Source organism: Neodiprion fabricii, chromosome 5 (assembly GCF_021155785.1).
Source record: "Neodiprion fabricii isolate iyNeoFabr1 chromosome 5, iyNeoFabr1.1, whole genome shotgun sequence".
NCBI lineage: Eukaryota > Metazoa > Arthropoda > Insecta > Hymenoptera > Diprionidae > Neodiprion > Neodiprion fabricii.
The window spans coordinates 34,888,543-34,899,674 of NC_060243.1; the positions used below are offsets into that span (position 1 = coordinate 34,888,543).

Genomic DNA, 11,132 nt, shown 5'->3' on the forward strand with positions numbered 1-11,132 from the left:
GAACTTTTTTCTGCATTCCTTAAACAATACCTAGGTATTTTGTTTAAACTTTTAGAACTCATTTTTGAAGCAAAAAATCACTTTTCGGGTGAATTTCACCCAGTGTGACCGTTATGCGATTCTACCGAGGTGTGAGCGACTAGGATTATACAACAAATACAGAGCGTGAAGAATCAGCAGGACGGGGAATAGCTAGGGCCATTCGTTAATTACCATAATTTGAAAATAACTTTTCCTCCTCACGTGGAGTGGAAGCTTTTTGACGGGCTGTAATTGGTGGTACCATATTCATACCTTTACCTGCCACGTGACATATCACGTTTATTCAATTTATCAATCAAAGATGGTAATTATCGGCTAGCCGCGACCGGGTGCAGATCGCGCCGCCCTCGTCGGGGTCATCGGAGGTTGAAAGTTCGAGAGGGTAACCGGCATAGACTAAACATAGATTCCACGGCGTCGGTGTGACAGGTGAAACGACCTAAAATATTCAACAACGGCATTAGCGCGACTGCATGTCAATCTGTCAAGTGTCCTACACCAGACTGCAGTAGCCGCGCCGGCAGATCCACGAATTAACCAAACTTTGAAATGCTTTTAAAATTTAAATAATGTACGTCTGACCCATATCTTCCCATTCCACCATCAGAGCTTACGGAGTAAACTCTTCGAGACCTCTATTATAGGTGCAGTACGTGGGTATACGTCACTCGCATGTTTTTCGCATGAAAAAAAAACCAAGTGCAGATTTCCAATACATTGCAGCGAGTTCCTTACACACCTGCACGATTGAAAGCGCTGCAGCCGTCATGAACAACAGAAATATGCAAACACACAATATACTCGTTCTTACAACATCGGTTAATCACATCAACGTCCATTTCTGTACGATAATACCACAAGTGTCGCGGGTCTTTCTCTGCAAAACTTGGCATTCGCGTAGTCTGTGACAACTTTCAAGTTCGAAAAGAAGTGGCTCTCTTGTTGATGAGGAAACGTTCATAAGCCACGTGGTTCATTTACATACAGTTACCTCTAGAGACGGGGGGGGGGGGGGGGGGGGGGGGGGGTGCCAAGAAGTTACCTTGCGACCGCATGAGGGGGAGGGGGTACTAAGGGAAGACCGCGTAGCTCTTATATTTCTTAAAGCCCTTGAAAATAAAGCAATATAATTATTCACATTCGATTTGAGATTTTTTTTTGAAATTTAATAACAAAATTTTGTTAATATAATAAGTTTAAAAGTACGCAAAAGCCAAGTGCCATTTGGCGGATGGGTGGGGGGGTCTGAGGTAGGCTACATCGACGTAGGAGGGGTCGAAATATAGTGAAAATAGAACCACGTGGTTTGTGAACGTTTTCCTGTGACCGCGACGTCCGCAACTTTGTCCGCAATTGTCTGTTATTTCAATTCAAGAAAGATGCACCTACAGTATCGTTGCCGGAAGATGTGATTCTTGCAACAGTCTAGCATTATAAAACGGATAATTTACTAAAGATTGTATTAAAGATTGTGTTTATTTTTACTTTAGTACCTCATGCGACAATGAGTCAGCGGCCTCGCGGAGGTTTGCGGTTAATCGATGCCTGGTAACAATAAACGACGTCGCCAACCTATACGGAAGTGGATTTATCAAGAAGAGCATTGATGGAATAGCGCTAGAAATTCCGTACAATCAAGTTTAATAAATTCGATGAATCCTTTTCGAGCGTCTCAAAGAGTTTGACAAACCCTGAAAGAAATTTCATCCGTTACAGTTCCGATGAACTTCTAGTAAAATGGGTGTTATTACAATGAAGGTTGAAATATCGTGCGAATAACAAGAAAATGTGGTAAAAGTAACTGTTTAATGCGATTGTAATTTTCGATGCTACATTTTCGGGTTTCCGCAACATTGTATCTATTTGTTTAGTTGACTGTATTTTTGTAGTTTAATGAGACCTTAACAGCTATTTCTTTTTGGGCTAACATCTGCCATCACCAATAGTTGCAAGAAAATATGGCAGGAATGACCGTGCAACCAGAAAAAATAGTAAACCATACTAGATTTTCTGGTTGTAACAATAAAACTCATTCTCATTTTGTAATCAAAACTATATTTTTCGGTTCCACAGTTATATGTATATCATTGCTCATCTTGAAATAACACATACTCGATCTTTGAAATGGAGCTCAGAAACAAAAACCAATTCGTTGAGATTCTAACAGATTTATTTCTTGATTCACGTTCCATACTATCCATGGCAGTTTCACAGTGGGAATATTTTGAATTTCGAATGGAAATACGTACAAAAATATAGTGAAGCCCGTCTACTAGTAAGACGGGATAGTAAATCAAATAATTGCAAGACAGTAAACCTCAGTATCCGTTATACAGGCGGTACAGACCCCCCACGTTGTGACAACATTTTATTATTCATAAAGACTTTTGGCTACCACGTTACGTAATTAATTATTCTTGTAGATTATGGCAGGTAGACAGCAATTGTCGAAAAGTTGCCGCGGGCCTTCCGGCCAAAAATATAAAACAAGATAATTTGATGATCCCTTGATGACCACTATTCATAGAGACTACATTTCGATCATATACTGAATTCATCAAATTGGATCCGAATTCTTATTTTTGCCGACGTTTAAAATCGGCGAATCCTGGTAATCGGTCCAGATTCAAATGTTCTATAGAAGAGTGTTCGAAATTTAAATGCATTGTAAAAATCGCGTCCACGTATTCCAGTGTCAGAGGAGAATTCTGAGCAACTAAGCATGTCATTCCATCTAGTGACAAGATTACAAAGTAAATTGTCAGACATGATGTCCGACCATGTGATTATATAGGTTCGCAATCCCCACGTTAGGGGGTTACAAGCAAGTATCCCACCAGAGTCCCTACAACGGGAAAACAGATGTAACAAGTATAAGTACTGAAGAAACATATTAGTATCTGCAATTTGGCGATAATAAATTACGTTGTATCGTAATCACGCAGCTTTATAAATATAACTCAGTAAATATCAATCTTCTGTCTCGATACTGTATTCTTAAATTTTCTTGGATGCTTCAATAGAACGTTGAGACCGCACGTAACCTAAGTACTTCTCACGGTTCTCACTTCATGTGGTTAGATTGAAGATAGTACTTTTGGCGGGAATTCAACATTCCGAACTTATTTCCGTTCCATTTCACATCCATGCGGTTTCCAACTACGTGTAATAATGATAAAATTGATCTATTTCAGATTATAATGAGTTCACAAAAAGGCAACGCGGCGCGTTCCAGGCCACAAAAGTACCAGAACAGGCATGCTTTCAAAAACAATCTTCACGACACTAGTCACAAAACCAAGTTTATTAATGGTATAGATGTGGCGAATGTGTGCGAACGCTGCAAACAAATAATCGAATGGAAGATTAAATACAAAAAGTACAAGCCTCTAAAGGCACCGTCCAAATGTGTGAAATGTGAGCAGAAAACTGTCAAACATGCTTATCACATAATGTGCGGCCCTTGCGCGAAAAAAAACGAAGTTTGTCCAAAATGCGGAATCAAGAGTGAACTTATTCCTGGTAAACCAACAGTTCAAGAACAACTCAAATTGGACACCGAGTTACAAGTTATGCTGAAAGCACTGCCCGAACGGAAAAGGAGAACGTTTATTCGCTACATGAATCGAAAAGGTGTGCATCATTTTTACTCATATAGTATTTTGTGTGAAACTCGCGTAATTTCGAATGAACTCAAATTGTGAATTTGGCAGTATGTGTAATAATAAATAATATCATATGTTGGTTAATCTATTCACTCGTGGTAACATCATTTTTCAGGTAAACCACAAGGAGCCAACAATGAATCATCAAAATCGGAAGAAAGGATGGCAGAAGAACAGTTGGAAAATGTTGCAGAGCAGCCTAGAACTCGAGAAGAATTACTTGAAAAATTAAAATCGCTAAAACTTTCGAACAATGAAGAGGATGAGATGAGTGATTTTGAAGACGAAGAACTGAGTTCGGAAGATGATTTAATGATTAAAAAAAAAAAAAATGATTCGATATTTAAGTAAGGAAAACTATGACTAATACTGTCAGTGTAAAATGGTTTTAATAACGAAAATATATACGGTTTAACATACAAGAACGATGTAGGTACTTCAATTATGCAGTAAATTTGTCATAATCGGAGGATCACGTTGCACAATTAATTCATTCTTAGAAGATACATTACTTTACTATATCATAATTAAAACAAATAACTAAGCATAATAACTACATACGTTATGATGTTAGGCAGTAAACATTGGCAAGATACATGCCACAAGAATAAATTATCAACTATTCTCGAAGTATAAAACGTAATACAATCCAAATAATATTCAGTATTATAAGTCCACCAACCACAGTTGTTGGAATCGAACGAGTAAATTGTTAGGAACAAAACCTGTTCCTATAAATGAAACATTGTAATTCTCTTACATATATTTATGCATCTTATTAAAATAGATACTTCCCATTATACATCTTGTGCGTATATGTTTGTATAAAAGTAAAAATTATACTTCATATCTAGTGTAAATACAATAATAAATAGTATTAAATTTATATCTCAAATGTAGGAAAGCTACTCAATTCAGATTTCAGTCTGTAGGGTTATCGTTATTTCTATTAGCTTGCACCGGTTTAATATACTGTAATTAGTTACATTTTGTTGTAACTTGAATAGAAATAAGATTTGTACATTTTGGCAATTTCAAACTAATGGGAGAATCACAGGAAACTGTAACTTCGCATTAGGCAGAACCTGCATTCAGTTTTTGATAACTCAATCTAATACTAGAATTGCGGTTCAGTACTTTTTTAATCTTATTGCTAATATATAGAAGTTTAATTTGAAAAAAATTTAAATAAACAATTCCTAAGTTTTGAATTATTGCCAAGTATCTAATAAGTTTTCGGCAATGGTTCAAAATTTGGAAAAATACTGTATTTAAAAATAAAGCTCAAAGGATCACTGTTTGGAATTTCGGGCAAGATGAATTTGCAAAGATGAATATGGATAACAACTAATTAAAAATTGAATCAGCATTCTGTTTCGTTTAAAAAAATATTTTCTGTGTGGTGCCATATAATTTAACATGGCAAGACCATATGACACACCTTGCGAAGTCGTAATAATATATATTACATAAAATTCCGAGCTTAAAAATTTACGGAAAATTAGACAAAACCAAAAAAAATGTGCGCGTGGTATGTCCTACTAAATAAATGTTCACCGAGTGTGCAAATTCTGTTTATCAAAATCATAATCACTGGCAGATTTTACTATTTACTAAATAAGGATTGAGGTTGCTACGGTTAGACGAAATTACAAAAGATAGTGGGCATAATTTGTTCAAAGGTATGTGGTATGCGATAGCGAACACAGTAAATTAGTTAAACAGCTACAATACCTACAAAAATATAGCTGCTCACCTTGTATAACTTATAACTTAATATTCCTTAAGTTGGTACAAACGAGTGAACGGTTAAAAAGGTGGGTGAATTTTGGGAATTTATGTCTCAACAATCAGTGAATTTAATTGGGCTTTGTTTTATTCGAAACTATATAATTTGAGCTTCATTGACATCTTTTTTAATTGGAATTAATTCATTTTAATAAATATTAAAAAAAAAAAAACAAAAGAAAACGCCACTGAAGCTCAGTCTACATACTTCCGAATAAAACAGTCTTGAATCGAATTGAACGAATTTTTTCAGCCGTCTACTCGTACGTACATACGTACGTACTTCTTCAGGAAAAAGCTACATCTTTACCTACACCTCAAATTAACAGATAAGTGAATCAAATTAGTGGGCTTACTAAAATTGGGAATAAACGGATAAGTAAAGTAAATAGCGTCTACTTAACCAATTTAAGAATTCAATCGGTGGCATCTAGGCACATTTTCTCAAAAGATCGATGGCTAACAGTAGTTTGTTTCCATGTTCCGATGGACTGTAACCGGCGCTAAGACGTGATGGGGCGACCCCAGCCGTGTTGTCGGTGAAGGAGGCCTCACGGACTGTTTTTGGAGCTCGGGCTCGCTGCTTCCGCCGACGACCAGCAACGGTTCGGCGAACGTTTGTTGTTCGGAGTCGTCGTGTGGCGTCATGGTGCTGTAGCCATGGTCGCTGTCGCCGCCCGGAGGTCTTCGATAATTCGTTGAAACTCGATACGGCGATATAGGAGCCACTCCATCACGCAGAAGAGAGTTTAGGTTGCTTTTTGCCTGGTCAATTTCCATTGGTTCTACATCGCCTTCCAAGTGCGACATTCTCAGGGTTTCTGGAGAAGCGTGCATATGGAGACATTGATGCTCCAACCCGGATTGCACTGACCTAAGGCGGTAACAGTACAACATTATTCCCAGAACGAGCAGTAGCGTTAAAATACCGCCTGCTACCGGTCCCACTGACGGCCATTCGCGAACCCCCATCTCGTCCGCCGAATGAGAATCTGCAATAAAAATAACAATTGTTGCAGTATTGAGGCAATTAAACAACTATTAGTTGTGGGAAAAAATTTGTATTTCGCTTTTAAAATAATTATAGAAATGGATCTTTTTTTTTCTCCAAGCTTACGATAAATCCCATCACCGTAGGGTGTCAAAGAGCCGAATATTCCCTTAAAGCATAAAGTCTGTTCAGAGCAGTATGGTGTGGAAAGTGGAGTTTCTGCATCACTGTCCATGTGGCACCATTGGCATCCTGTAACTCCAAGACATTCCCTTGCATTCTCGAAGGATTTACAATCAAATGATGGGCACTTTTTTAAAGTTGCAGGATACGTCCAAGATGGCTGTAGGCTTGGTCCGTGCTCGTAAAGAGCATGGCAAGCTTCAAGTTCATTGTTATCGGACTGACCGCAGCTCTCTGAATACAATGGGCATTCACATGGGCATTCACAATCGGTTTGCTCCATCCTTTTGCAGTTCAAACAAAGTCTATCCATCTGGAAGAAAATACAAAAATACATAGGTTCATCATACTGGATGGAAAGAATGGTAAGGTACCTATTTGCGAATTAAATGTAATTAAGAGACTTCAATTCTTTTGACAGTTGTACGAATGATGGAGAATGTCTGATATTGAATATTACTCAAGTAATATACGTACTGTACTGCAGGGACAAAAAGCTGATAGTACATTACAGGTAGCATTGACAAGACCAAGGAAAATGTTGGTTCCAGGCACTACAGCAACCTGATACTTGACACAATGTTCCCCATGAACGATGTTGGTCAGCACTTCCTCAAGGGAGGTATTGAATTGGTAATATCTCTGTATAGTGCCATCAAGGTGGCTGGCACAGAGTTTTTTCTCCACGAAAAATTCATGGTTAAGTATATCGTTGGCAACAACAGGTTCCACGTGGGTTAAATGCTGTTGCTCTACTTTGTTTTGGGCCTCAAATAGCGCCGGGTGAGATATTAGGTACCCTTTGTCATCCATCAGAAAACACTTCACCTTAATGTCACCGCAAAATGAAAACATTTCTAGTAATAGTCTTGCAAAATATCCCATCGTTACATCCATCGATACCACTGCCAAGACAGGATCGTTGCTGGAATGAAGGGCAGCTGAACGACCCTCAAATATCGTGTGAGAGAGCGTCACAACATAACCAGCACCTCCTGCATCCAGGTATGGCGATGTTAGGGTTACTTTCCCTGGATGCTCCAATGCCTTTCCGTACCACGATCTCCTCTTTGGATCCAAACCAGTATCCAGTACTGTTCCTGGATAAACTTCCATCACCCCACTGACTACCGCGACGATATACCTACATACAGTTCTTGGTGAAATTTTATTTTCTACTAGAGTATAACGACAACCGCTAAGAAGACTAAAATCTAAAGTATGCGGAGGGACAACGATAAATAAGATGATTAGAACAGTTTTCTGATGCGATAAACGAACAATACTCAACAGTTCATTTAACAAATTACCTTCGGATGATGAACTTGTTCAATGTGCTGTGCAAATGACGTTGTTGAAAGTGACTCAAAATTTGAGATAGCATGGCAACATCAGGCCTGACAGATGGGTGGAGAACGCGATTGACCAATAGTCTCGTAGGGTCTTTGATGTATGCCATGTAACTCTGAACTGTGATTGCAGAATCGGTTTCAAGGAGGTGCAGCTGCTCGGTCGGCGATTTAAAGCACCATGGTGAGAGATAAACGACACCAGTATCTGTAGAATGAAGAGTAGTTGATAACCATGATGTAAAAAATTTTAAACATGAATTTGAATGTAATTAATGACTACTCACGCAAAGCCACTATTCTATTATGATTGGAACACAGAGTATCTTTATCTATGACCGATTGTAACAGCAAATCAAGCCGATGATGCAGGAGATCTGGAGGCAAGGAACCTGTCGTCTTAATGAGTGATAATGACTCCTGCACTCCTTCCGACACAATGCATATAATCAAATCTCCGTATGCCAGATGCTTCCATCTGAATTGTTTCTGTAAGTTAAGAATAAGCATCGCATTCAGTTTCTACAGCATTAAGTGTATCATAAGAAAACTCACCGTTCGACCTAAAATGGTGGTGAAATTAGCATCACCTTCTGATAGTTCGTTAATCATTTTCAATGTAGAATTTTCATCAATGTTTTCAATATTTTTGAGTGAAACTTTCAAGGGCTGCTCAGTCATGACTTCAGGTCTAGGAAAACTTTTATGCATCCAAACATTTCGTCTTTTATCAAAAAGTATGGCGTACGTTTTTGGACCTCCGTCGAAGTACGTTATATCTTCAACAAAGTCCTTCAACTTTATTTCCAAGGTAAGGAGGGCTGTTTTCGTTATTTGCCCCATAGATATGCACATTGATTTGCTACGAGGTTCGTAGTATGGATCAGATAAGTAATAATTGCTTGTGTTGGGTTCAGTACATTTTGTTCCTGAGAATAACTTAGCTAGTTCAAAACTCAGAACATTTTGGGTAGGCAGTGTCACAATTGTCTCGTTACCCGCGACTTCCTTAATGTCTAATTTGAGCTTTAAATCTGTAATGAATAAAGATTAATTAATTACATCTGCTTATAAGATGTAGATCAGGGTACATTGTGATGCTACATTCATTGCATTATTTACCTGACAAAATTAAAATTGTGCATAAGTATGGAATTAGCTGTTCTGTGGAAATGATACTGCGGACATGCTTGATGTTTGAGATATCCTTCAATGTGTTTGTCAAATGTATCAATATTATTTCACCAGTCAAATTCGTGGTCAAGGATTTAATGTCTAAATTGAGCGACTGGTTGGAACCTGTGACATAGAAACATTGGTTGGTCACCATGAACAAAATCGGAATAACTTTGAGTTGCAATAATCAGAGATTTTGCAACTCACCAAATCGGATAATAGTATCAATGTGCCTGGTTAATTGAATTTTGTTAACGTCCGTAGCTCTGAGAAGGTGATCTGGACAATGCGTTGAACCATGACCAGTCAATCCAACAACACCAATATAATCTTTGTCCGAAAGCATGTCGAGAAGGGTTTTAGCTGTTAGCTGAGCCAAGCCGGCATCCTTTTCAGATATAAAGATTCCATGCTCAATAAGCAACAGAACTTTCTTGGGGTTTTTGCATCGGGATAACAACAAAAGCCCTGTGTTTTGAGAGAGGCTCGGTGGTCCGCATATTGTACCTGGATGAGAGGTTGGTAGGATGTGTAGATGCCTTAATTCAGAGTTCGTCAAAACTGAAAACCAAATGTTCATGAAAAACAAAATGATACGAACAGTAAAGAACACAGAATTATTCAGATTATTCATGGAGGAGTAATATTTAAGTTTAAGTTAGTTTGAATCCAGATTCTCACCTCTTTTGATTTCATCGCATATGTTCGAAGAGCGAGGTAGATTTGAATAAATTTCGTTTGAACTTTTGGCATTTAATATTGGCTGCACCAGGTCGTTAGACCTTGTGAGGAAATCAATGTAAGATTGTAGCTTAGCGTTTAGTTTATTGGTAAGGGATTTGAGTTTCACATTCAAATCATCACGAACCCGGTTGAACTCGAGACGGTCGAGGGTTTCTTGGAAAGAAGTTATTCCCAATTCCTCGTTACCGACGTTACGAAGAGTTTTTGACACTTGATTAACGATGTCACGTAAACACGAACCATTCAACGGCTCTACCTCGATTTGTTTTCGCAGCGGTTTATCAACCCTGCAGTTAACGACCGATCCGTTATCCGTGAAGTCAGCGTTCGCTTGTATTATGAATAATATCACGAGTCCTAAAACTCGGATAGGTAAATATTCAACGGCCATTCTAACCTAGAATCACGAAATAGCCGAGGTAGCGTCTTCCAGGAATCAGGATAGGTTAGGAATTCATTGTGCCGCTTGCACTTGACGAGACATTTCAAATCACCGGTTCATTTATACATTGGAAATAGTTATTGAAGACCCTTTCAGCAAAGAGTTTAAATAATCTTTTGCAAAAATATCATTGCGTGTACAAACATCTTTGGCCACTGCACGGTCGTTGTTTCTCGGCATTTAGGCCGAAGCACACAAGCCTGGAAGCATGAAGGCGAGTAGTCGTTACTGTGTGTAACCATGGCATATCCATACATAGCAACTCTATGATACGCATATAACACAGGAGTGGGGCAGTCACGTGATCAATCTGTCTATGCCATGCGCCGTGCTTATCGTAACTGCGCATGCGCAATAAATCACGGATACGATCTGAATTGAGCATGCGAACTGGATTTATGAATACGCACTAGCTCGAGTTTGAAACACCATTTGGATGTGCTCAGGATTGGGGCCTAAAACTTCGAAATGGCATTGTAGAAATTCCCCTCGGTTTTCAAAGGAGGATTCCCAACCTGCAGCTAAACTTTAGCGAACCGTACTTGAAACCCCATTAGCTTTAAGTAAAAAGATGTTTTTTGGCTCTCCACCAGAGTTCTGCTCCATGAGACATCACCCTATAACCCCATTAAAATCTTCTTAATTACGCCCCATTAATGAGACACATAAATTTCGACCCGTTTAAATAATATTTACGATTGGATACTACTTACTATAATCATGGTCTGTGTGTATTATACTTGTGAAAGTAA

The 11,132-nt window shown here is 38.5% G+C and overlaps 2 protein-coding genes across 4 annotated transcripts; one reads left to right on the forward strand and one right to left on the reverse strand.

Annotated features, from left to right (window-relative positions):
• Nucleotides 1–2,839: 2,839 nt before the first annotated feature.
• LOC124182362 lies at nucleotides 2,840–4,068 on the forward strand. Of its 3 annotated transcripts, none has more exons than XM_046569511.1 (3): nucleotides 2,840–3,005; nucleotides 3,237–3,675; nucleotides 3,823–4,068. In XM_046569511.1, the coding sequence occupies exons 2-3, from the start codon at nucleotides 3,243–3,245 to the stop codon at nucleotides 4,056–4,058; spliced, it is 669 nt and encodes a 222-aa protein (XP_046425467.1). In that variant the 5' UTR covers nucleotides 2,840–3,005; nucleotides 3,237–3,242; the 3' UTR covers nucleotides 4,059–4,068. The 3 variants fall into 3 exon arrangements, with proteins under 3 accessions (XP_046425467.1, XP_046425468.1, XP_046425469.1); XM_046569512.1 differs by having other exon boundaries at nucleotides 2,852–2,919; XM_046569513.1 differs by having other exon boundaries at nucleotides 2,856–2,913.
• Nucleotides 4,069–4,077: 9 nt separating this feature from the next.
• LOC124182360 (VWFA and cache domain-containing protein CG16868) lies at nucleotides 4,078–10,601 on the reverse strand. Its single transcript, XM_046569508.1, has 9 exons — nucleotides 9,876–10,601; nucleotides 9,402–9,755; nucleotides 9,141–9,317; nucleotides 8,574–9,052; nucleotides 8,306–8,507; nucleotides 7,980–8,226; nucleotides 7,147–7,813; nucleotides 6,613–6,982; nucleotides 4,078–6,487 (listed from the first exon to the last, which is right to left on the reverse strand). The coding sequence occupies exons 1-9, from the start codon at nucleotides 10,327–10,329 to the stop codon at nucleotides 5,955–5,957; spliced, it is 3,483 nt and encodes a 1,160-aa protein (XP_046425464.1). The 5' UTR covers nucleotides 10,330–10,601; the 3' UTR covers nucleotides 4,078–5,954.
• Nucleotides 10,602–11,132: the final 531 nt, after the last annotated feature.

Excerpts from the sequence above, each read along its gene's own strand:
- LOC124182360 (XM_046569508.1), bottom strand. The coding sequence starts at position 10,329 with ATGGCCGTTGAATATTTACCTATCCGAGTTTTAGGACTCGTGATATTA. Across the intron at positions 9,756-9,875 it reads ATGCGATGAAATCAAAAGAG|TTTTGACGAACTCTGAATTA; the intron begins GTGAGAATCTGG and ends TTTGGTTTTCAG. Across the intron at positions 8,227-8,305 it reads TAATAGAATAGTGGCTTTGC|ATACTGGTGTCGTTTATCTC; the intron begins GTGAGTAGTCAT and ends TTCATTCTACAG.
- LOC124182362 (XM_046569511.1), top strand. The coding sequence starts at position 3,243 with ATGAGTTCACAAAAAGGCAACGCGGCGCGTTCCAGGCCACAAAAGTAC. Across the intron at positions 3,676-3,822 it reads TCGCTACATGAATCGAAAAG|GTAAACCACAAGGAGCCAAC; the intron begins GTGTGCATCATT and ends ATCATTTTTCAG.